Source organism: Micrasema longulum, unplaced genomic scaffold, assembly GCF_059751315.1.
Source record: "Micrasema longulum isolate JH-2025_06_02 unplaced genomic scaffold, ASM5975131v1 h1tg000875l, whole genome shotgun sequence".
Lineage (NCBI taxonomy): Eukaryota > Metazoa > Arthropoda > Insecta > Trichoptera > Brachycentridae > Micrasema > Micrasema longulum.
In genome coordinates, this window is record NW_028278067.1 from 7,957 (window position 1) to 34,556 (window position 26,600).

General features: G+C 31.8%; 3 protein-coding genes across 6 annotated transcripts in view; 1 reads left to right on the top strand and 2 right to left on the bottom strand.

Annotated features, from left to right (window-relative positions):
* Nucleotides 1–1,877: 1,877 nt before the first annotated feature.
* On the bottom strand, nucleotides 1,878–6,902 carry LOC148278471 (calcium load-activated calcium channel). Of its 2 annotated transcripts, none has more exons than XM_088231350.1 (6): nucleotides 6,786–6,902; nucleotides 6,606–6,676; nucleotides 4,335–4,412; nucleotides 4,089–4,263; nucleotides 3,274–3,414; nucleotides 1,878–2,039 (listed from the first exon to the last, which is right to left on the bottom strand). In XM_088231350.1, exons 2-6 carry the CDS (start codon nucleotides 6,658–6,660, stop codon nucleotides 1,943–1,945), a joined length of 546 nt encoding a protein of 181 aa, XP_088087476.1. In that variant the 5' UTR covers nucleotides 6,661–6,676; nucleotides 6,786–6,902; the 3' UTR covers nucleotides 1,878–1,942. The 2 variants fall into 2 exon arrangements, with proteins under 2 accessions (XP_088087476.1, XP_088087475.1); XM_088231349.1 differs by having other exon boundaries at nucleotides 6,600–6,676; nucleotides 6,786–6,894.
* Nucleotides 6,903–7,866: 964 nt separating this feature from the next.
* LOC148278472 (uncharacterized) lies at nucleotides 7,867–23,829 on the top strand. 2 transcript variants are annotated; one of them, XM_088231362.1, is made up of 4 exons: nucleotides 7,867–8,358; nucleotides 8,451–8,566; nucleotides 8,993–9,505; nucleotides 13,212–23,829. In XM_088231362.1, the coding sequence occupies exons 1-4, from the start codon at nucleotides 8,061–8,063 to the stop codon at nucleotides 13,443–13,445; spliced, it is 1,161 nt and encodes a 386-aa protein (XP_088087488.1). In that variant the 5' UTR covers nucleotides 7,867–8,060; the 3' UTR covers nucleotides 13,446–23,829. The 2 variants fall into 2 exon arrangements, with proteins under 2 accessions (XP_088087488.1, XP_088087489.1); XM_088231363.1 differs by having other exon boundaries at nucleotides 7,871–8,358; nucleotides 13,541–23,829.
* The window catches only part of LOC148278473 (glycerophosphocholine phosphodiesterase GPCPD1-like), a 39,929-nt gene continuing 24,625 nt past the window's right edge, over nucleotides 11,297–26,600 (bottom strand). For both annotated transcript variants that reach the window (XM_088231361.1, XM_088231358.1), the window contains one exon: nucleotides 11,297–11,752. In XM_088231361.1, coding sequence (XP_088087487.1) covers nucleotides 11,675–11,752 — 78 coding nt within the window. In that variant the 3' untranslated portion in view covers nucleotides 11,297–11,674. The remainder of the gene's footprint in view (nucleotides 11,753–26,600) is intronic.

The following is a 26,600-nucleotide window of genomic DNA, read 5'->3' on the forward strand; positions in this document are numbered from 1 at the left end:
GTTATGTGCATCTTGTCAAGATACAATTTAGGCCTCTATTACTGAAACATTTTGCACAAGTACGAATACTGTGTAATATACATTATTCTTTTTAGGTCACCGGTGCTTGGGCTGGTTATTATGATTATAATAAATATGATGAAAATGCAATCATTGGATGTCACCCATACCATGTAAATTTATATTTTGCTACTGGATTCAGTGGACACGGTTTGTATCCCTTAATATAATTTTTTAATACTATGTAGAGTTTTTTTTTCACTACTATTATATACTACTATGCAGAGAATTATTTATCGTTTTTTCCACAAATAGCTTTGTTAATTTTCACTCCATTCAAGGCTATTAAGCTGTAAGAATTGAAGTCATGAGAATATTAACAGAAAACAATGCTTCATATATGTTATGTACACCTAAAACCATAGAATTAAGAATAGTCCAGAAGGAGCGTAGAATCATATTTGAATACATCGGACTGTGCCCAACAATTACCCCACTATGTCCTACTTTCGCCGTGCCCATTTGTAAGGTCGCAGCGTAATGTTGCTTGATGGGAAAAAAAAACATAACACAAATGTAAGGTAAAAAAAAAGCAATCTGTTAATTTCTCTAAAATTTTATTGTGCACGCGGAAATATTGATTGACACAACAGAGTAGATAAGTAAAGGGCCATTTAATAAGAGTAGTTGAATGAACTTTAAACTTAAAATATAAAACAAATTTTATTTTAAATAAAACTGATATTTTTATATCGTGTCAAATAATATTTGATGTTTTGAAGATAATGTCAGTCAAATGTCCACCACAGAGCTGTTTAATCCGAGATCCAATTTTCATTAATTCTCTCATTAGATGAGCAAAGTAGGGTAAAAAAAATTACTACCCTGGCAACACTAAAAAAATTTACATTTTGTTTCTTCGACAATTTGACAGGTGGAAAAATAATTAAATGTTTAAGTAATGCATTTGTTATATACACATTCATTTGCTAATTACACATGAAATGTGATTGCATCCTGTTTCTTTAAGATCCTAGCAGTATTTCTACGTCTACAAAGAAACTAATGGGTCAAAACATAAACCTACTCATTTATGGGTAGTTGAGTCGCCTTCTGTTTGATGTGCGTATGCGGTTTCTAGAATATTCTTAATTCTATGCCTAAAACCAATATGGCAGTAAAAGTATTGGTAATAATTATTCATCGGTGAAAATGTTAGTAGGAAACAATGCTTCACGTCGGCTTTAAAAATGAAGATCATCCATAGAGATTTAAAGAATAATTTGACTGTCAAAATATAAATTTTATGATAAAAAATCTAATGAATGTTAAATTAAGAATAAACTTCTTTTTTTAATATTTAGAATGTGTTGCAATGCAAATCAATGTCAGTTATATTTGCTAATTCTATGACATTCTTTACCATTTAATTCTATGATTACATTGGTCGCTTATTAAAAACTTTATAAATTGAAATTAGTTGCTAGTTACTATTATCATTATTTTATTATGAATTATTTATCACTTATTTTAATTACTTACCCTTGTGGTGTTCTTATATCCTTAAACTTGTAAATAGGAGTATTTAAGTTGTAAATGTTGTAACCAATTTACCAGTCTTGATGATGATTATGAAATATCTTGGACAAAAGCGCTCATTGGTCGAATGAAAAGGTAAACCAAACCATGAAGTTTGATTGATACTTTTTATGATTATAATTATGTATAATATTTGTTTTAGGTATTCAGCAAGCTCCAGCAGTAGGAAGAGCAATATCAGAGTTAATGCTTGATGGTGAATATCTCAGTATTGATCTAACTAGGTTGGCATTTGATAGATTTATAATGCAACTCCCCATGTATGAATCAAACATATATTAATAAATACAATTTATTTAAATTCATTTACAATGAATAAATACAACTCAAAACATTTTCTAGTCTATTTAAATTGTCCCGGTGACGCGCCGAATAGAGCTCCACCCTGTTTGGAAGCAGCTCTTGATGGAGCGAATCCCAATAACTTTTGAATGTTTTGCCTGTAAAGAGAAGATTCAAACATACATTACTCATAATTTATAACCTGTTATGTAATATAGTCTAAGTAAAGATTCTTCTATTGAGAGTTTTTGAAATTTAATATGAAAAAAGCCATCATAAGTCCAAGTAACAAATAGATTTAAATAACTTTTAAGTTTGAAGAATTAATTATTCCGAATAACTGGTCAACCCTAGTAATGAAGTGATAATTGGAGTAATTTTTTAATAAAAATAAATTTTTGCATTTTTATGATTTACCCAAATACCTGAATTTTTGGAGCCATTTTCAATGAGTTGTAAACAACTCACTACAAGAAAATGAGAATCAAGTTGTGGCTGAGCGGGGTTCGAACCTCTAATCTACTGACACTAGTCACAGGACCACACCTGTTTAAAAAGTATTTGTTGCTTGCAACTTAAACAAGCAGTAAGAATAAACAACATACACATATAAATAGATCAGAGATCAACAGTTAAGATAAAATAAAGCGTAGAAAATCAACACATTCCGTTACCCACTGAAAAATGCATAATCGAAAACTAGGATTAAAAATCTCTTATGGCTAAAGACAATTCTGCAGTCGCATTTTTTGTTATTTTTATGTATCGTATTATCAACGATATGATTCCTAAAAGCTTTAATTTTGAAATTACTCTGCGTGCGACGTCACAAGTTCTCTTTGGTGAGTCCTGCTGATTGGTGAATTAGCTTGCACGTAAACCGGAAATCTATCACAAAACTCGTTGATCGAATCGGTCGTTGAAGAATTAGTGATGTCGCTCAAAGTAGTTCATTTTTAATATTTCTTTCATACGTTTTCAAGAAACTTTGTTGTACAATTTAATGCTCTATTTTTACCTCGCGTAAGAAAACATTTTTTATTTTAACTTCGCATACCATCGAACTTCCTCATTCCCTTTCCGCACCAGTAGTGCATTGCATTGGCATTGCATTGGCACTGCATTGGTAAACTAAATGCGGCATATTTTGATCATCTGATACATGAAGGTAAGTTGATCAGTCTCACGCTGCTGTTAGTATCTTATAAACCTACACAAATATATTTTGAAAGAGCACCTAATTTTTTGCTGGCTCCTGAATAAAAATAAATGGAATGTAAACAATTTATTTTTTTTAGTGCCTATCTTACAACGGATGTTTTCATTGATGTCTAGGTTTGTGGGTATTTAAAATGAATAAGATTTAAAATGAATAGATTATGAGAACCTTACCTTATGGACATGGTGCATAAAATATAAAGAAAAATAAAGGAGCATTCAGTATAGTCATCACCAGGTAGATTACGGTGGCTTAATCCCTGAATCCAGGATATTGGAGCAAAAGGTAACTTAGCTACTACACGCCCATCAAATCTGAAATTTCAAACCATGTGCTAACTATCAATGGAAAGCACCCGCTTTAAATTTATACAAAAAAATATTGGAAAGAAATTTTGTAACGGGACTATACACAAGTAAATAAATGCAGTTTTTTGTTACCGTCTGTGTAATTGCAATATGATCATTCATAACTGAGAATGACAATATCTGAAACAAGCCTTGATACAAAACTCAAAATAAACAATAAAAGCAGTTTCAATTAAACTCATAATTTATCTATTGAAAATTAACAAATTACAACAGAGATGGAGAACATTTTAGAGCGGGAACTATGGAAGTCTAGACTGGTTTCAGTGGTCACTTTACACACTGTGTAACATTCAATAATAATACTTTGAATCATAAATGTATAACCAGTTTTTTACGAAAGTTTTTAGTTTTTACCAGAAAAAAAACGGCAGAAGCGACGGCCAATTGTGAAACTGGGCATCGTGGGTTCGATTCCCGCCAGTTGCAAGAAAAAATCCAAGAAAGATTTTTTTATCAATTGGTCTGGGTGTTGTGGCGTATTTTTCATTACCTCCTTCCATATCCCCTCTATCCCACCTGCTGACAAGCCTCAAAATAGAGGCGTAGCGGGTTATTCTTTTTTTTTATTTTTAAGTTGTACACCTAATATTACTAAATAAAATAGAAATAATACTTACATGTTATTAAACATACTCAATAATGCCGTAAATGCAAACCCGATGGCGAACATGGATTTCATCTTTACTAAGGACAGATCACGATTATTATTTTTAAGGCGTTCTTCTTCTCTTTCAATTTTCTTTTTATGTTGTTTATCTAATGAATCACCATGGGCTTCTTTGCGTCTCTCCACTGAAATCAACAGTTATTTGTGTATATTCATAAATAGTGCAATATTTACAGACCAAAAAAAAAAATCTTACGTCTTTTGCTTTGCCTTTCAACTTCCGATTTTAACTTTTGATATTTTTCTGTTCTATAAACCATAATCCATGTAAGCCCTGAAATGGTAAAATTTAATTTTAATTGCATAAGAAAATAGTGTGTGAATCTTAAATATTATTATTCTAAAAATGATTGAGTGTGTCTGTCATGTGCGGGCCCGTTTCACACATACTGCGCCAATCTACTTGATCCGGTAAAATTAGGGTGGACACATTTATTATTTTCCTTTTTGGTTTAACTTATTTAGTTTCTACTTGTAGGTGAACATTTTTCTAAAAGAAATCAAGTGGAGATTAGTCGGCCTCATGGTGCACCTACTGTTTCGTGTTTTAACCTGCCTATTGATAAATAAAATAATTATTCATGAATCCACCCTATGTTATTTCGTGGTGCAGTGGAATGTGTAACATGCCACTGATAGTAATACGCATGCGTCCTAAACCATTAGCGCTGTCTCTATCATAACCGGACTGGTTTGTAAAGCTCCGTTTCTCTCATCACTAGACTGCCGGAATACACATGCGTCTGACTGCTGTCTCTTTTATCACCATACCAGTGCGAAGGAGCACACTGTCAAAAATGTGAGGTTATGTTTTGCACATAATGCCTGAAAACTAGGTATTGTTTATATTTAGACGCATACAATTAATTTGTGTTAGTATATTGATATTACTTTGTGTCAGTTTGTTTATAACGTGAAAATATAGTGAACTGTGGTCATATTTAAACATAAAAGGGATTTGTTTGTTTTTAAACTTCAATGACAAATGACAGTGAGATCATTTTTTTAAAACCAACTTAACTTTTAAACACAGTTCTATATTTTATTACTTTATATTGTATTTTTTTTAAATTTATGTTGTTAATACACTCATCTTTTTATTTTTATACCAACTATACTTCTTAACACTGTTCCTATATTTTATTTCTTAATATTATGTTTTTTTTTTAAATCTATGTTGTTTATATACTCATCTTCTTTTTTTATACCAACTTTACTTCTTAACACTGTTCTATCTTTTGTTGCTTTAGATTGTATTTTTTAAATTTAATGTTGTTTATATACTTATATTTTGTAAAACTTTCGTGTATGTAAAAGCCTTATGGGCGTGAAAAAATAATAAAAAAAATAAAAAAATAATAATAATTTAGAAAAACTGCACACATTCCATTTAATAAAATAGAAACTATGACATAATTTAATACTAACCAATAAACAATAAAAACCAATAAACGTCTATTATGTACGACTGGAGGATAAGTAGTATTCATGATAATTTATATAGGCGTAATATATATAATATTATAGACGGCCTCTGTGGAGTAGTTATTAAGACGCTTGACTCGCAAATGGAAGGTTCCAAGTTCGATTCCCGGTGAGAATACAAAAAATTCAAAATGTGATTTTTCTCAAGCCTGACTATTCTGTGCTACAATTCACCACTGTAATTAGACCTCCTGGCCTGTTGTGGTGTAATATAAAAAAAAAACAGACAGGCAGAAAAAGAAGCTTTCTGAGAAAACAAAAAAAAATGTATTTGGTTTATTCATTTATGAATGATAGATTTCACCCGAAATTGGTAGAATTTGGGAGTTGGGGGGATCAGGTTGCCACCCTACCTATTATTCGGTTTTTTGAGATCGCATTTATTTTTTGTGTTCTCACCAGGAATCGAACCCGGATCCTTCTATGCGTGAGTCAAGCGTCTTAACCACTACACCACGGAGGCCTACAGAACTGTGTGGCTTTGGTAGCGTTATTCTGAGTAACAGATTATTCTTTTTTTTTAAAAAAATATTTGTGTTTTAATGATTTACCAAACTATTTATTTATTAGAAAATAAGAACAAAGTTGTGGTAGAGCGGGGTGCGAAGCTCGGACCTCTGATTCCTGGGTCCGCGACACTAGCCACGGGACTACAACCCTGGTTCATTATTATATTTAGATTGCTCCTAACAGCAAAAAATACATTGTGAGGCTCAAAAGGGTAAAATTTCACAGTGCCCGAGATTCGAATAAATCAACTGAGGCCCGAAAGGCCGATAAAGCGGAGGCCCGAAGGGCCAAATTTCCTAGCACGTTGCCTGCTAGTTTTTTTATTTTTATTTTATGGTTTTCCTCTGGTATTCTAGGAAATTATTTTTGAAATATCATCAGTTATAAAAAAAATGGTCACATTTTACAATTATTTAACTGACAACTACGAACTTAAAACAAAAATACGCATTTTTTATTCACTTACCCTCACCCAGAAACGCAGTGCAAATGGATATAAAAACTATCAAAAGCGTATCGCTCCACATAATGATGAGAAGAATACTGCAATGTAAATAAATTAATTAATTACTATTAATATATATTTAATTGATAATGTTTAACGTGATTCTGATAATAATACATATTTAATTTATAAAAATATATATTTAACCTAATCAAATTATAAATTAAATTCACAAATTACACTCGATAAAATTAACTTAACTGACGTTAAGTTGACCACGGATTTCAGGATTTGGACCATAGACAAATATATTTTGATTGTGACTTGACAGCCAAAATTGACAACTTGGCACATTTTTTAGGCTATGTTTTTCTTCTTCTTCGTTTTTTATGGCCTTTTCACTTTCAGGATATATTCAAATAAATACAGATGGCCGAGAAGTGTGCATGCATGAAAATTATAGGTACTTACCTACTTATCAGTCTCCAAAAAAAAAACATGAAATTTGTTTGCCATTTTCCAGTTTTATCATGATTGAGAAAAAAACGATTTTTGGATATAACTACAAAGCTATTTGTATTGTGATTTTCCCTCTCTTTTTTTTCAAATTGTTGACGGCAGCGCAATACTTTCTATATTATCTAAGGTGCAGCTCATAACCATCATCATCATTCCCTTTCTGCACCTAATGATGCATAGGGCATTGCATTGGTAAACCAAATGCAGTGCATTTTGATCATTTTTGATATATGAAGGTAAAATAATTAGTCTTACGCTTTAGGTACCAGTCAAGTAATTATGAAATATTATGATGTGAAAACACCCGTTTAAATCAATATTTCATTTCAATCATGTCCGGAATCGAACCCGAGACCTCTCACGAGGCCGACGAATGACGGACGACACAAGATGCAACTAGTAATTTAAAAACACAACTTATTATTGTACATCAGTCGCGAAATTTTTTTTAATCCTCTTGTGGTAACAAAAAAATGTGTTTACTATGTTTAGTTAAATTAAACTTCATTTGTCAAAAATAATGAGTGCCAGATTTTATTGCTTTTGAAATACATATAATAATATATCCAATTGGAATCACTTTCAAAACTTACTTAAACATGTCCAGCAAAGTTAATATCACATTTAAATTTAAATTAAAACGTCCCCTTTATTTTTAATTTCCTGAAAACGATTCAAATATTTGGCAATCCGGATGACTGGAGTTCGGATAATCGAAGTTCTGTTATAAATGCGACTGACACTGACACAATTTTGTCTATGGTCAGGTGTTTATAGATAGGTGCAAATTAGGTTGTGGGCGTGTCAAAGTCAAAAATTACCTGTCCTGTTGGGTTACCTGTACCTGTTGTCAGAATAGTTGCGTTTTGTTTATTACACGTACGCAATTTATTGTTGATATGGCTTTATTGGCTATAGAAAATATATTTTTATAACAATTCTATTTATTTATTCGATTAAGACATGAGTGTACAGACTTCTAACGGGACAGGTACCGATCCTCTTCGGTCAGAACCGGTTCAAGATATTCCTTTGAATCAATCACAGATTGCAAGTCAAATATCATCCGAATCATCAAAGTCTCCTAAAAGTCCGGCCTGGGTACAATTTGATGACGATCTTCCTGGATCTCAGAAACCCGCTGTTCTTAAAACTGAGTCCGTCCATGTCAACATTGAAAGGTCGGTGGAAATACCAACAGGCGAACCCACCACTACACCACAAAGGAGTGTCAATCTAGTGGCGGCTAGGCAAGGATTCGGTAGGATAACCAATATCATGATTTATGTAACTTGTATTTTGTAAATATAATATCTTTTAAAGATGTTAATGTAAATATTTTTTTTCTTTTAGCCAATGGAGATGTAGTTGTTACTTTACTTCCTGTGAATTCCAGCTGGCCATGGATTACAGCTGCACAATTTAGACCTGAATTGGTACCGGAAGAATTAATGGCTCAAGGTTTAACAGTAAGCATAACTTATTTATACATTTGACTTGCTTGCTTTGGTAGGTAAGAGTTTCAGGTTAGTCTGGTTTTTGGCTGTATATCGTGTTAAATATATCAATATTCTACAAGATAACAAGCGTGGACCTTCTCAGCTAAGGGACTAGCTGAGATTACTTTTTTTACAAAGCGCAATAAGAGATGAGACATTATTCGACATTCTTCATTATTGTTGTTTTTGTCTTATTAGGGTAAAGAAGGAAACTTCTTATTAAACATTCTTTAGGAATAGGTTTTTTTCTATTTGCACATACAAGTACATAAGTAAGTACAATGTATTTTATTTTATACGGTAACAAACGAATGGTCATAATAACTAACCGCATTTGTTTCACAATATATGGATAGTTTTTTTCATTAATTGTAATTCTTGTTTTATTATTTCCAGCTTACTGTGGAAGAATATGTGCAAGCAATGGAACTGTTGGTTAATGATTACCGGTTTACCCTTTACAATATCTGCTACAAGAGAGTGTTTGTGTGTTGGATGCTGTTGGCATTTGTTGTTTTAATGGCTCTATTATTTGCCAGTTTGCCCAGTCTGACACTTTTTCTGCTGGGTGTAGTTTGGCTGCTGCTAAATGCGGCAGCAATATTCATCTGCATGTGGCTGAAGTTAAAACTATCACGAGGCTTGGAAAAATGTCTCGGAAGAGTAAATAAACAACTAATGAAACACAAACTCCTGTTGGCGCTCGACGACAGAGGTAAAATGTCATGCCACAAAGTAAACCTTTGCTTCATGTATTTTGATTCGGGCCCTTGCATCGCACAACTCAAACAAATTATTGAAAGAGATGAAGGGGGAACTATTCCCGCTGGATGGGAACGTAGACTGGATGTTACTGCTGAAGATATTGTCATTCAAGGCAGCCAAACTACTCGACTCTCACAAAAACAGGTTAGTTTTAATTTTTAATATCAATTTCTATCTGTGAGACTAATTTATTAATTAATTTATGCAATTATTGACATTACATACCACGTGAAATAGCTTAACTAGGGTTGTGATTTGTGAACCCTATTCTAAGATAGTCATTCTTTATTCGTGATATTTATTCATTTAATATGCTTATTGCACTGATAAATTTATTTTTGCCAAATTATGTATGTACTTAATACAAAATATTGTTACAATATTTTGCTCGGCTTTATTTAGTCTCCATCTAATGTGGCTTTGTCCTTTCTATCTGATATTTTTTACTTTATTTTGTTTTTAAATAATAAATAATGGTTCTATTTAAAAAATAACATATCTATTATTAGTAAAGTAGAATTTTGGGATATTAATATTACATATTATATTTGTATTGGTATTTTTTGTAGCTGGTAGAATACATTTTGTGTTTTTGTATTTTTTTGTTAACATCTTTAAACAGGTACCAAATTTTCCTATGTAGTTAAAACTACATTATTGGTATAATACTATGATGGCGGTACCACACATGTATATTAAATACTTAATTCAAATAGATTGAGTTTCTTTACTGATATTTCTTGGTGACATTAATAAGTTGACTGCCGCTGCTTTTAATAAAATATTTTATAATAGTAACATATATGAAACTATGGTTGTCAATGCATAGACAACTCGTCACAACGAATATAGACGAATAGTAATAACATACTGTTAAAATGCATAAATGCGTGATCGCACTACCCTCAACACGCACAAATACGCGATCGGCAGTCAACGTGTTCATTATAATAAGAAAAATACTTTCAGTTTTTTTCCTCTCTTATTTATAAAATTTTGTCAGTGACCGGGTTTCATCCTAACTAGGGTTTCTTTCGCGGGTTCAGAAATACCCGGGAAAATTATCGATCCGGATCCCGGGAAATTTTAGTCTAGTTTGGGAAATAAACATCAACGCATCAAAAGCTGACGTCAACCAAGCAGTTAGGGTTAGCAACTAGGGTTTCTTTCCCGGGTTCAAAAATACCTAGGAAAGTTATTTATCCAATCCCAGGAAATTTTGGTTAAGAACAAAAACATCAGGGCATCAAAAACTGACATAATCAACCAAGCAGTCGACGGTTATTTCCAATGCAGACAGAACCTGATTCCTAAATTTTCGAAAACCAGCTTACTTTATTGGAATTTGCTTAAATATCCAGAAAAAATCATTTGAAAATCAACTAAAGAAAACTATAAATAAAGCTCATAAGGATGTTTTAAAAACGCAACAACGTTTATTAAAATTAAACAAGGATTTTAAATTATTTGAGACCTCTGGAAAACGAACTCCAAATTTGGAGTTGCTTTACAGAGCTTTATTATCTGTGAAATCAACTCCCTCAGAGAAATAATTTTTTCAGTAGCAGGCAATTTCGCTACTAAAATTAGAAGCAGGCATTCCGATAAGGTTGAAATGTTTTAACATGTCTAAAGGCTTATTTTGCTAAATAATAAGCAAAGGATTTTGTAGACTTTTATTTTCATTTTGTATGTTTTAAGTGATCAAAAAACGTGTGTTTATTTTATTTTTTTATTTTGTCCATCCGTACAACCTTTTGGTCTTCCGTTGCGCCTCTTTTAAAGGTAATAATGCATTTTTCATGTTTTTTATTTCCGGGTCCCGGGATCGTAAAAAACCCGGGAACTGAGAAACCCTAGTCTTAAATAACTCCAATCTGACAATTTCGGTCACAATAAAACCCCATCACTTAAAAAATTTAGTAAAGTGTTTTTCTTATTATAATTAATATAAATATTACTATTGTCTGTAAATATTAGTCATCACTGGAAAGGGAAAGGTGCTAAAATAACTTTTCTTTTCGTAAAAAATAAATACATAATTGTTATTTTTTGTTCATATTTTTTCATAGTTCAAACGCATTTAATTTGATGTATTTAATTGATTTTATGCTTTTTAAACATATGTTCGAAATTTTATATAATTTTGTATAACTGACAATATAAGCTTAAGGCAATTTCTTTCTACCTACCGTATTATATCATCATCATACTTTATCCACATCATATTGTGCATAGGGCATCATATTTGTCCACCAAATGCAAAGTGTTTCGATCATCTATTATGCTTGAGGTGCTGTGAAATATTACATTTTACATGCGAAGGTTTTCATGGTCACTGTTATCAATATGTTCATTAAGTCGGAACAAATCCAACACCCACGGTATCACCTAGAAAAGAAATATATTGATTACATTATAGGTCTACCTTTGAAACAAGTATTTAAGTCACCCTTGCTAGGAATAAAACCTGAAACATTTATATTAAGTGTAGTGTCAGGAGTAACCACTACTCCACGAAGTGGATTTATCCCCACTCGACAAGGATTTTTACCTGAGAATAGCCATTGATTCAAACGCTCGTCCAGGATTCTGATTCTATTTCAAATATCATCATTTCCCTTTCCGAACCCAATGGTGTATTGGGCACTGCATTGGTAAACCAATTGCAGCATATTTTGATCATTTTTTGTTACATGAAGGTAAGATGATCAGTCTTACGCTTCAGGTACCAGTCCAGAGACTATGAAATATTCTAGTGTAAAAAACACCCTTTTAAATAAATATATCATTACAACCACGTGGGAATCGAACCCGAGACCTCTTGCATGGTAGGCAAACGAGCTGACCATTATACCACGAGGTCGAATAATTTCAAACATAGAACTGTATTCTACATCCGCCTAGAAACGGATAGACATTGTATTTACTGTGGTTATTACTGATTATCACTCCAGTCTGTCAGTAATATTACCAAAATCATAGTTATAATAATTGTAAGATATTTTAAACACAGGTTTTTTTTTTTTAAACTCGGATTACCATTAAAAATCTATTTTTATGAAAATTATTTTTTTCTTAAATGGGTTTTGGCCCCCTTTCCTTTCCAACATAAAATGCAAGTACTTGACCTTTTTGATTTTGTAAACTTTTTCTAGCAAAAAATATGATTTGTGTTAATGCGTTGCATAAACAACAAATTACAGTAGTAATTTCATAAAAATTATGGTGTCTAATTAAATTAGCCTGTAGTTTTGTGTGTGTGAACGTCTAGACACGTGTGATAAAAATTTTTAAATGTACTATCTCCTTAAAAGTTTCAATTTTTTATGTAAAGTTTTAAGTTTTGTTTCACACAAAATAAACTGATACATCATTAAGTCTAAAATGAAATTTAACCCTTCCCCTTGTTGTGTTAAATAAAAATTGCACGTTTCTGTGCTGTGTAATAAATATACATGCAAAAGTGAGAGATTTAAAATCTAAAAATGACATGTTCATGGGCAATTGCTTCAATCGACCATATTTGTAGTCAAAAATGATAATTTTCAAAATATTAAAAAACCATTGATAAGTTGTTGATTGTATTGGTGATTTATCTCCGATATCTGGTAAAATGCTTTTTCTGTGCCCAATAAGTATTTATTACTAATTATAATTAATAAATTGTTTCAATCGATATGTAAATGTATAATGGATATTTATATATTACTATATTTATAGATAGATTAAAGTTATTAGATGCAATATATACCAGCTACACATCACTGGGAAGGGAGGGTTAAAGATACACATTTGATTTTTGTCACATACGAAACAGTAGATTGATGTAGTGGGTGGTCGTATATAGGGGCTGGCGGAGCAGGCCTTCCTCCGATACTTGCAACGCTGGGGCAAGGATTTTCTGCGGCACCGACTGGACTGGACGCTAGAGGAGGGCGCGGGCAACCCCGCCGCGCCGCGCCACCTGGCGCCCGCTCTGTGCCCATGCCAGTACACGGAGGAGCTGCTCCGCAATAAGCCGCGGCGGGGCGCGCGCCCCTGCGGCGCCCGTTGCGCCGCATGGCTCAAGCGCTCCGGCTGACGATGCAGCGGCTCGCAGATGCGGGCGGCGCGGCTGCCGCTGGGGCGCGCGATGCATGGCTCAGGCACTCTGGCTGACGATGCGGCGGCTTGCAGGAGCGGGCGGCGCGACTGTGGCTGCGCTATGGAGGCCGCTGGGGCCAGCGTGCGCTGAACGGCCGCCTGCTCGTGTCCCCGCTGCGCCCCGGCCTGCACTGCGCAATGCACCTGTGCCCGTGCCAGTACATCCACGAGCATCTTCTCTGCAAGCCCCCCACAGGCATCTTCAAATACTGCCCGACTGATCGCCACATTCCTCAAATATTTTGATCTGGTACCTTATTTTCATCTATTTCTTTATTAGTGATTTTACTATGAGAAAGCCATATTATATTTTTGCACATGCAAATTTGCAAAATTTGCATCAAAAACCCCCAGAAGTACACTGTCGTAAGTCATGATTTGCATGTTTTAGGTTATGAATGCAGTTTCAGAAAAAAATCTTTCTCTAAGGAGAACACTCACTATTTTTTTTGAGCAAGAAATACCACAAACTTCAGCTTTCTTTGAAATCAATTAAGTAAAATATTGAGAAGAATCAATTGAGAAAATACCACAAAAATACAGGCTATTATAATTTCAATATACACTGAGTTAATATTATTATTAAAATTTAAAAAGTTTGTTTTTGCTCTCCTGCAAAATGGCCAATTTGACATACCATGGTGTAGTTTTGGGGGTGCGTAATATTTATGATAATACATACTGATATTTGTATTTAATATAATAATTTTTATTTTACCTGAATTTATAAAGACGTTTATATACTGGTTTATTGTTTTTATAAACTCCAATATTAGATTATCATCTTTATCACTAGCAATAAGCTTTGAACCTGAGAACTAAGTTTTATGTTTTTATTAAAAAATAGGACTATCTCCATCATAACACCAACCTGTAGGTGTAAAAGACCACATTGCTTTTATTGTCTTTACTTATACTATTTCTTTACACAGTCTTTCATGTCTCCAAATTTATGTATCTTTCCTAAGATTAGATTATATTCTAACTACGCTTGCACATAGATCTTAAATATTTCTTTTAAAATCCAGTCACTCTACATCACAACACCCTTTTTTAATTCATAGCAAAGTTATCTATAAACGTCAATTATTAAGATCCAACAACATTTGTACAAGTAACAAATTTATTTACCTATTCTTTCTACACTATGTTACGAATTCATTTGAATTTATTTATGTTAAAAGGTCAATTGTTCTGTAAAATATAATAGTATTTCGGCTACAAAGTTTTCTGCTAGTAATATAATGGTATTAGGTAATTCTATAAAAGTCACGGAGTAATAAAATATAATATGATTAAGCATATCATTATAGATCTAACTTTATATGTAATATGTAACCACATAAATATTTTCCTTATTCACTCATTATTTAAGAATACTTCAAAGGATTGTATGTTTTGTCTTTTGACCTTTTCTCCGCATGACACTTACAAATAATGGCACAACACATGTAGAGATGCCATGGAGCTATTAGTTAAAAACATTGTCACGTACATGTGCTGTTGGCTAAAGTTAGAAATGTATTGAAAGGGTCAACTGAATTTAAAGTACATACGAGGCATATCCAGAAAGCAGGTTCCGTTGTATTTCTTGCCCTCGCAGTGCTACAATGTTAGTATCGCGCATGCATGGTACTTACATCGATCTATTGAGAAGATGTTGACGCCGTTATATGTTAGCGGACTGTTTTGTGCGCTTTTTGGCGCTTGTTTGAAATGCCCAATAAAATAGAATATCTCATCGCTTCTGAAATAAGGTCTGTAATTCGTTTCCTTAATGCGAAGAACATAAAACCAGTCCACATTCATCACCTAATTTGTGAGGTGTACGGAGAACATGTGATAAGTGATTTAGCAGTAAGGAGATGGGTGAGACAGCTCAACAGAGGTCGTGATAATGTGCACAACGACAAACGAAGTGGGCGGCCCCTTTTATAAAGAGTGCGGGTACCCTTTTATAAAAAAGTGATATAAAAACCTGTGCCGCACTATGACAAGTGCCCACAAAATGGTAGGAGTTATGTAGAAAAATTGTTTAAAATCTAAAGATTGTTTCAGTCATTTTTTCAGTTTGTACTTGTTTTTTTTAACCTGTCAAACGGAACTTATTATCTCGATATACCCCGTATTTAAAAGACACTGATAGTTTTTTTTTAATACTTTATCTATGCATTTTTCTTCATTGATGAATTTCGACAAATTTACATACCTACATAGAAATAAAATTAACATCACCTTTACCACTTACATTTATTTTGCACATTAGAAATTTATATTTGTATTACTACAATATGCTTATTTTTAAAACTAATTCCATACTTTTAAAATGTGTCCTGGGATTGCATATAATATTTACAATATATTTTTGCACTAAATGGTAATTTAGTAAAATTTCTAACAGAAGTACTAAAAATAATAACAATTTATTTATAAATTTTCTTTGAACTGGTGAAAATTATGGGATTTATAATAAATGACAAAACATTTTTTATTTATTCGTAATTATATTATGTATTATTTATTTTGTTATTGATTTTAGTTTTCACATCACTAACCAACATTCCCTATGTTTGTGTTCAACTAAAATTCAGCCTGCAGATTTGGAACCTAAACCGGAAGATTTATTTACTCCTGTACCTAACAAAATTAAAAAAACGGCGAGTTCATTTTTTAATTACTGGTATCCCTAAGTGCATCTCCATTTTTTTCAGGTTATTTTAGTAGTCGGCATTACACAGTAAAGTGTAACTTTTGATTAAAAAAACAGCTGGTTTCTAATTGGTATGTTTGGTTTGGAGTGGTTTCCTGTCATGCTTATAAATGATATTTATGCCAAGTTTTACAATAATGTTGATAAAATTAAACTAATTTGATTGAATTAATTAATAAAGTAAGATGATTCATGTTCACATGTTTCATGAACTTTGTCGATGTATAATCAGTTTGAGACCCATTGTTCATCAACCCTTAATTACTATCGTCCAAAAATATTACGTCTCCACTATGTATGGGTCAATTTAGACCATAATTTTTTATGCAATCTAATGTGCGTGTCTACTAGAAATATAAATAAAAATCGTTACTTATTTAGAACATTGAATATTTATAAACGGAAAGAGCACTAATTGAATTGAATAAAGTATATAATTGAAATAAAAAATGTGAACAACGTAAAATCTGACGTGGTCGTACCATATTGCTGATTAAATGCGTGATTCTTTATTTTTATTGTTAATTTTCTTATATTCTGAAGTAAAAATAGTTATTTAACAGAAAAACGGTCATAGTTAAAAAATATATATTAAACCAAAAAACTGACAATTATATATTTAGATTTACATTTTAGCAATGTTTTTCAATAGGTTTTACAAATATTGATTGTTATTATATTTAACATAACTATTTTATTTTACAAGCCACTGATGAATTTGTTAACATTGATCAGTTTCCGTTTTCACCATACAAAATCACAGAAAAAGCCTACTTACTTATGGGTCGAAATGGCCCAGACACTTTTGTGCGTGAATACTATTCATGGGTCAAAAATGACCATAAACATTATTATTCCAAAAACTATAAAACAAATTATCACAATGCATCAACCTCGTTTGACTAGGAATACCAAAAATATAAGACCTATATCTCATAGTTTTATGGCATGGTTTGTAAAAATGAGTTGTGTATGGGCCATTTTGACTCATGCATAGTAATTCAGGGTTAAAAATAAATGTCAAGTAATTTCCAAAGTAGAAAGATTTTTTTTAAATACCAAAAATTTTCAAAAAATTTGTTTTGTAACAGAATACAAAATAATTTTTTTATGTGCCAGGATAAATTCAGGTCGGAAATGGTCCAATGTGGTACTTAAATAAAATTTAACAATAATGCATGTTATGTAAATAATATTTATTTTTTAACTCAAGCTTTGAGAACACAGACATGTTATCGCAAATTTATTCAGTTTTATTACATCTAATAAATAAAATACTATTTTTTTGTACACAAATTTGTTTATAATTTTCAAGAGTATTGATATATTGACAGTGATGTTATAAAAAAGTTGATAGAAAATACAATCCGACCTTGCCCTCATCTCTTAAACTGTTTTTTTTTTTTATGTGATAAATAATATTTATAATACTTAAATTATGTCTTATGAAATTGTATCACTTTTTGCAATTCTTTTTATTAGATTTGTATTTTATTTTGGGTTAGTAATACATATATTTTTTAAAAATAAAACAATTATTACCATAACAAATAATATTATCACTTTCGTACTTAAATTTTTGTAAATATTGGAATAATATATTTTTTTGCTTCGATAATATTAATTTAATAGTGCCTATGATTAGAACTGATGAGTGAAATATACTAGACTTACATATATGGGCAATATATAATTCAAGTTAACTAAATATTTACTATAATAACGTAAAACAAAAAAAAAACATTAATTTTATTTAAACATTTATCACTGCGACTGAGTATCAATAACATTTCAAATTATATTTTTTAATTGAATCGAGAAAAAGTGTACTTACATATAACTATTTATTTGGCTAACATATATACACATACTATATTTATCAGGCTTTTATGTTCTAGTTATTTTTTTTTATCTGTACTTAATGTTTGTCAGCATTATTTAACTGTAAAACAGTGCTTACAATACCTACCTGTATGTTAAATGCAGTATTTAGATCATGTTTTTTTCTTATATTTGCCGCAAGCATGATTTAATGCACAATAATAATCATAATACACCACGTAACTCGTCTTTAAAGAAAATTTAGGGAAAGCATGTTGTGTATATACACCGGAACCTCTTTTTATATATACATCCTATACGTTCCATGCAAAAAAGTATACTAAAAAAAGAACGATGGTGGATAGATTTCCTTGTATAAAAATTAATTTGGGATTTCAAAAGAAATAATCGTTTACTATTTACTGTGCCTTAATTTTATTAAAAAATAGAACATGACAAAAAAGAATTTTCACTTTTACTGTCAGACGATAAACTTAGCCGTTTATGTAAATTTCATCGGAGATATCCAGAGCAAGTTTTTCGGTTTACTGAATTTGAACAAAAATGTGGTTATACGAGGGCGGATTGAAAATGAAGCTACCTAAGTAGGAAAAAAACTTTTTTTTTTTCAAAAAAAAAACAGGCGAATTGGTGAATGTTACAGTGTGTAAAGTGGCCACTTAAACCAGCCAATGACAGGTCATAAGCCCTGTAAATGCCTAGACTTCCATATTCCCTTATTTAAGGTATTCTCCATTTCTGTTGTTATTTGTTAATTTAAATTAATATATATTCAACTTTTTTTTTTCTTTAATTTTTATATCCTGTTATTTCAAAACCGCGTAAAAAGGGGTTCTGTTGTATTTTAAGTTGATTCGCATATATTTGTAATATTTTTTGTTGATTAGCATCTTCAATGATTGTGCATCTGTAATGTCTTAAATATTAATTTATATTTTTGCTACAATTATTGATCGTAAAAATGCTAATAAAATACCCAAGCAAATAGAGAAATACGATAATCTAATAAACCAATAAACATGTTAATGTAATCTAGAAATTGAAAAAAGAATTGTGATTTCTTATTGTTACTGATTTGTGAGTCTACAGCACTACCACTGTACCAGGTTATGACCTGTGTCTTTTAGCTATTGGATAAGTTCAAAACGCCTATATATTGATATAACTTAATAAAAAATAAGTTACATAGAACTAACTAATTAGTTTTAAATCGCTAAAATAGTGATCATTAGAATTCAATTTAAAAAACACGATTAAAATTCAACACATTTCATTTTACATACTAATATACCTTATGCTATCATGTATTTTACATATTAAATCGAGAAAAAAATGTAAATAAGTTAAATAAATGGTAGCATCCTCTATGTACACAAATGCTACTTATGAATCAATTTTAATTTTCTTTATTTGGCTCTTAATTGTAGCACTGATATACTCATAATTTATTATATCCAATGAAAAAGTCACACTTTTCTAATTTTACTTTGTTTTAATCAAAATTAAGTAACATCTGAAATGAATGTCATATTTTTAGTTTTGATGGTCAGTCGTGCTTTGTCCTGTGACAACATTTTATGAGTTTCTTAGAAAAAAACTCGGCAGCTACAGTTACTAAAAACGTGTGTAAAGTGGTAGATAATATATTGAACAACTATATAATTTATTTTTTTTCATTGGAATAAAAAAAATATTAGGCCATTCTTGGAAGACAATTAATTTTTAAAGATTGAATTAAAAATAAAAGTTTGAGATTTTTTACGTCTTATAAATAATAAAAAATCGCTTATTTGACTTTTTTTATTGTATGTATCTTTACTAACACATGTTTACAAAAAATAACAATATCAAAAAAGGTTTCAGTTTTTATTACTTTTTAATCTACAGATGTAAATTTCCCAAAATTAGTATTTTACAGCTCTAGCTGCATTGAAATCACAATTGATATTTAAAAAAAATTGTGCTTCCCACTAAGTATATTGACTTAAAAAGTACAGATCATTTGCGAACTTCACCGGTAAATGTAATAATTCATCAATAATTACTTGAATGTTAGAAGACATTATTAAAACATTGTATATTTTAAAAACCTTAATAAACATTTTTATAAGTGAAAAATCTTTATACTCTTATCAATAACAGCTTTTCATATGATTTTTATTTTCTGCAAAAATAACTCCATTGCACATGCCCATAAAAATACATATGTACAGTAGGGTGGGCCGATATTTTTTTTCCGAATTTTGAAATGAAAGGGGTCTAAAAAGTTGCCTTTTCGATTTCTCGGAATGCAAAAAATATCAAAAAAAATATTTGATACTACTTTTGGCCCTCAACCAGAGCTTGAAGTTTTCAAAAAAGTCAATTTTGTGCGCTAAACCGGCTGTCATTTCGTATTTAAGTAAGAAAATCAGTCCAAATAAATTTTATAATGTGCATTAAATAAGCATCTAAGGGCGTAAATTGCACTTTGTTTTGTAAAAAATGAGTAGCGTTGTTTTAATGAGCCATTGTCGTCGTCAATATTAGCCTGGCGCTCAACAGAATCAGTTCCGCGGGGTGTAAACTTTTTTGCATTTCGGTAGTTTCAAAACGTGTTCGAATTTGTAATGCGATTAAGTTATATCTTTACTAACAAAAAATATATTTTATCAGTAAAGTTAATTAACCAAATATTCATGCAGTTATAAACTTTGGACCTCGGTTGAGGGCCAAAAGTCATATGGAATATTTAAAAAAATATTTTTTACGTTCAATGTGATCCAAAATGCATCTTTTTAGACCCCTTTCACATTGATGTCTAAAAAAATAAAAAACTTCATTCAACGTCGGCCCACTCTAATGTACAGTTTGTTCAAATCTAAATCTATTAAAATAACCTGTAACAATAAGTTTTCATATAAATAATTCTAGTGTGCCTGCTAACACAAACGAAATTTGTATGTTTACTCGGTTCACTGACAGGCACTAAACACAGGGTTATTAAACATTCAAACACACTGTTATATTATTTGCTATTTTTAAAAATACACAGTGTTCTAACATGTTTTATTAAATTAAGCATTCAACTAATATTACTATCGTTTTACTTATAAATAACAGATGTTCTTACAAATTCGGATCTAAATGTTATGTTAACTGACTCTAGGAAGCAACGTCTGGAAAATACGGCAAGTGGAGTGGGACTTCCTATTTCAATGTTTCCAAGTATGTCTTGACCACTTTCGCAACATGGCGTCGAGAATTGTCATGCTGCAAAATCACTTTATCATGTTTCTCATTGTATTTCCGCCGTTGATCTTTTAATGCTCGGCTCAAACGCATTAATTGCATTCGATAACAATCACCTGTGATTGTGTCCCTCAGTTTTAATAGCTCATAAAACACTACGCCGAGCTGGTCCCACCAAATACAGAGCATGACCTTAGAGCCGTGAATATGCCGATTTGGCCGTCGACGTGGAAGCATGGCCGGAAAATCCCCATGACTTTCTGCATATGGGGTTGTCATAATGAACCCATTTTTCGTCCGCAGTCACAATGCAATGCAGAAATACCTTCCGTCTTTGCCTTTCAAGCAGCTGTTCATAAGCAAACAAACGCCGTTCATCATCTCTCCATTTCAACGTGTACGGCAATCAATTTCCTTGCTTCTGAGTCATTCCCATGGTTTTGCGGCGTTTTGAAATTGCTTGTTGAGTCGCTCTCAATGATCGTGCCAATTCTTCTTGACTTTGACACAAGTCTTCATCAAGTAATGCCTTCAATTCTGCATCTTTGAAAATCTTCTCTCTTCCACTGTTATGGCTATCTTCGATGTGAAAATCGCCGTTCTTGAAGTGTTGAACCACTCACTAATAGCGGCTTCACCATAAGTATTTGAAAGCGTTCGACGAGCCTCAGCCGTAGATTTCTTCATATTGAAGCAGAAAATTAAAACCTCTCGCAAATGACGAGAATTCGGCTCGTAAACTGTTATTTTCAATCGAGAATAACTTTATGATGCAGACATAAATCGACTGATGTTTCTATGCGACTATGTTGACAGATGTCCAAGTCTATTGCATGACGTGTATGATCTATATTTCGACCACTACTTACTGCTAAAGCCATCTACAGGAAAACGGCGGAAGCAAAGTTGTGCACCTAATACAATGTGTACTTTAATTAAAAGAATACAATTTTTAGCAAATGAGACCACTGTTTGACTTTATTTCATACTAACTCATTAATTTTAACTCCTGCAAAATAAGTCTTCTAAATGTTCTTCTTAAATTTATAGTACCGAAATTAATAAACATTCTGTTTTGGTATTTAAAGTTACCTATTAATAAAGTTGATTTTACACATTCTTGGGTAGATTAAAACATGGTATTATTTATTGATTTGGTGTTTATTTTGTATAACTCCATATTATAATATGGACACATAATTTTAATATTGAAAAATGGTATTATTACTTTTAAAAAAATATTGCTTTTGACAGATACTCCTAACAGATCCAACATAATTTTTTTTCTAAAAATTAAATGAAAACATATTTTTTACATTGCTTATGCTGATGAAAAAACAATATATCTACATTTTTGATTGCATATAAGTTCTGCAAAGTGTAAGAAAACACGCTGCATTGTGAATTATCTGAATTATGTCACAATTTGTTTATTTTTAAAATCTGTGTTTTGGCTGGAGATCAAATATTCACTTTTATAGAATTTATTTACTTATACATTTCAATATGCAATGTTATTTTTAAATAGACTCACTTTAGAGTATAGTATTAATTTTAAATAATAATTACAGACCTACAAGAAACTCGGAAATCAGTATTGTCTTTATTCAAATTTATATTCTTAAAATTCAGATTAAAATCCCCCTTATTCATTCTATTTCTTTATTATTCAACAATTTTTTCATCTGAAATATTCACCAGAATTATTAGGCTAAAATAGTGATTAATCTTCTGATTTCAGTAGATTAAAAAAAACTTTTAATACAATAATAAACTCTAAACACAATTTGTGCTGAAAATATACTAGAATGCTGACCTATTTCAACTAGTAAATGACTTATAGAAAACATGAATCAAACTGTAGTAGTGGGAATCAGCCCCAAGAAAACACAATTTCACAACTATATTAGTGATTAACAATCTGTGTAAAATTAACATTACAGTTTTTCCCACACCGGTAAATTCAGTACTATGAAATCAACAATAAATTTTGTTAACATATTATTTTGTACATATTCAATGAAAATATGAAATTATTTTTAATATTATTTTTCACATAAAACTCCTAAATAGATTGAAACTTAAGTGTTCATATAGCAATTCTTGAATACTCCTTACTATAATATACTTTTGAAATATGTATGTATGTAATTTGATACTGTATTTAGAGAAATGAACCTTAATTTATTATGATGTTTATAAAATGTGTTGTATTTATATCAGCCGGAAAATGTACATAAATATATTTTTTTTGTTTTATATGCATGTATGTTTTACTGTTTATTTATGTAAGCGGAAACTCCAAAATGTATTATTTATTTTATATGTATGAAATGATCTAACTTTCTGAAAAATCTCGTGCCTTCAGAATGTGGTTGCTATACATTTAGATTTTTTTTAAAAGAAGATATTTAAGCTGTAGCGCTAAGACTATGTATTCCATTGTAAACTGTCCGTCCACAGATTATTACTTTGTACTTAAGATGTTATTTATATATTGTTGTGTATATTGTAGGTAAATAAATATATTTTCAATAAAGATTTGTCTTATTACTTATTTATTATTTTCTAGACTTGTGCTTTTAGTAAGATACTACTTTGAGATACCACACTTCTCAATTTGAATTTATCATCTGAAAATAGCATTCCAAAATTTATTTATTAGAATCATAAAAACATTATTAAAGATTTTTTCTTGATTTTGAATGTTTTTATAAGAAATGTTACAACATTTAAAGTACGGTATTGTTATTGGTTTACGTATTGCAAAGCGGGATGTATTAATTTATACCTTATCTCTATCAATAAAAGTAAGCTGAAAAGTTTATGATTCAGGGGTGCTATTCTGAACCGCTCTCGCGGCAGGAGAAAACAGTTTTTTAAGTTAAGCGGTAACCCTCAAGAGGGTTACCGCTTAACAACAAGTTGTTACCGCTTAAAGTCTTACGATATATGGCAAAATGGATCAACATCCATACCAACGTAAGAAAATATCATTATCATAAAGGACATCCGGACTTAGATAGGTGTGAGAAACTAATTAAGCGAATTTCGGTTTCCAAAGATGACTCACTTTATTAGAAAATATGTGTCAATGGCATTCATTTGCTAAGGGTCAGTATGGAAAGAAAGAGGAAAAACTGAATGTGATTTCTAAACCAGGAAAACCTGTGCGTCGACCATTTCCATAGAGAAAACTTTGTAATAATTACATACTTTATACTGACAGATGCATTTTCAAAATTTGTTTGTCTATCCAACTCGTACTTTGAGTTCGGTAGAGACTATTAAAAAAATTAATGAGTTGACCATACTTGATGCATGTGTGCTTCGGGCACTGATCCTAGATTATGGGGTACAGGTTTGCCAGAAATTGTTTGGGGGTAAACAATACTATAAATGCTAGCACTAAGTTCACTCTTTATCAGGTAATGTTTTGGACATGAAAGTAACATTTTGGGTGATTTGAGAGGTGAAGTAGAAGATGTTGAACCTGTGCGGGCAGCAACTGAAAGCGAGGCAGGATGAGGCGCCGAGTATTGAGATAGCTGTTGAGCGTATGAAGGCGCAGTATGATAAGCATTGTAAGGCTGCGCATAAGTATAAAAAGGGAGATCTTGATTTGTGAAAGCAAGGTGTTACTAAGGGGCGATCAGGGATCAATCATAAAGCAGATCCGTTGTATGGTGGCCAGTAACTAAGATCTTTACTGATATTGAACAGTATACTATCAGAAGCATAAAAAGTATGCGTGGTGTAGCAGGTCATGTTACCTGTTCCTTTTCCAAGTTGATTTCCACTAATAATAAAATGTTTGATTTGTCATATTATCAGCAATAGGCGTGCGTCACCAGTACGCTTACACATACGGGACCTCCAGCCAATCGCATTGCCCAACGGCATGCTCTCATTGGTCGAGTAACACAGTGAAACTGGCTGCAGTTCGCGCCTATAAACCAGTACCAACTCTCTCGCTTAGAAACTTGTAAACTCTCTATTTAGAGTGGACTTTTGGTAAGGTATTTGACCAACTAGACTAGAGACATTAGTGAAGTTTTTGACCAAGATTTTTCCCTTCAGTTTAGAAGTCATAAAAACCAGTATACCGATTCTGGCAAGTTCTATGAACAATGTTAGTGTTACACAGTGTTAAATAAATAAACAATTAAATTATATAGCTGTTCTATAATTAGAACAAAATCCCAAATACTCTTTTGTGATACACACACGGGACATTCGAAGTGCAATGATACGCAACTTTAAAAGTGATTAGTCAAGGTGTATTGTCTGCTCCCTTATCCCAAAATTAAGTGACTTTGTGGTCTAAAATTCAATAAACCTCATTCGTGGTAGCGGATTTCTTGTAAAGAAAGAGTTCACTAAATCCTGATTTACTGTATGAAATTGCGATTTATGTTTCAACCTTCCAATTATCAAACCCAGTTTTATGGCTAGTATTATTCACATTTAGATGCTTTTCAGTAAATTTTGTACTGAGATTTGCGCATGAGAAAACAGCTTGGGGTAGTTGTTCGATTGATAATAATTAGTTACTTATCGGATGCTGTGTGTGTTTGATATTGTATAAACTTCACAGCAAACAATGCTTGTTTGCTACACTAACCCGATTTGGCCGTGGGAATTACAGTACAAAATTCCTCTCCCTGTGAGCTCACATCGTATGTATTCCGTGATAGAGCCTCTACTCTGACGTACATACACCAAGAACCTTTTGACATGTCACCTCTCGGATAATTTCAACGTCGCTGACGTCCCCCCTCAGGAGATCCTATGGCGGCGGAGTCCGCTTTTGAACCAGAGACTCTACGCCCTTGTATCACCGGACCCCCTCTCTTGACTTCAGCCTCGGAAGCGGTACCATGGATGCACTGTAAACAGCCCTGGTAACTGGCTAAAATAAGAAATATATACAAGTCCATCTTCATGAGAGTCACTAAATTCCTATACTAAGGCAATAGTTTCACATAATCCGTTCCGCTTTAGATTATCAAGGCAAGCTCCACATTGTATAGGATAAGGCCATATAAGGATTAAGTATAAGATTAACTGTAATTTAAAGGTTCATAATTATATTGTTAAGTGTCCTCGGCACAGGTAACCCCAATGAGGTAACATTATTTTTATTGTTAATTATTGTTTATAATGTGAAAAAAATTAATCAATTAATAAATGACATTTTAATATTTTTGTCACACACCAAAATGGTGTCTACATGTTTATAATGTTTTCCAATATTAAAACTTGTTGAGGACAGATTTTGAGGAATCATCCGTTGAGGATATTCCTCTA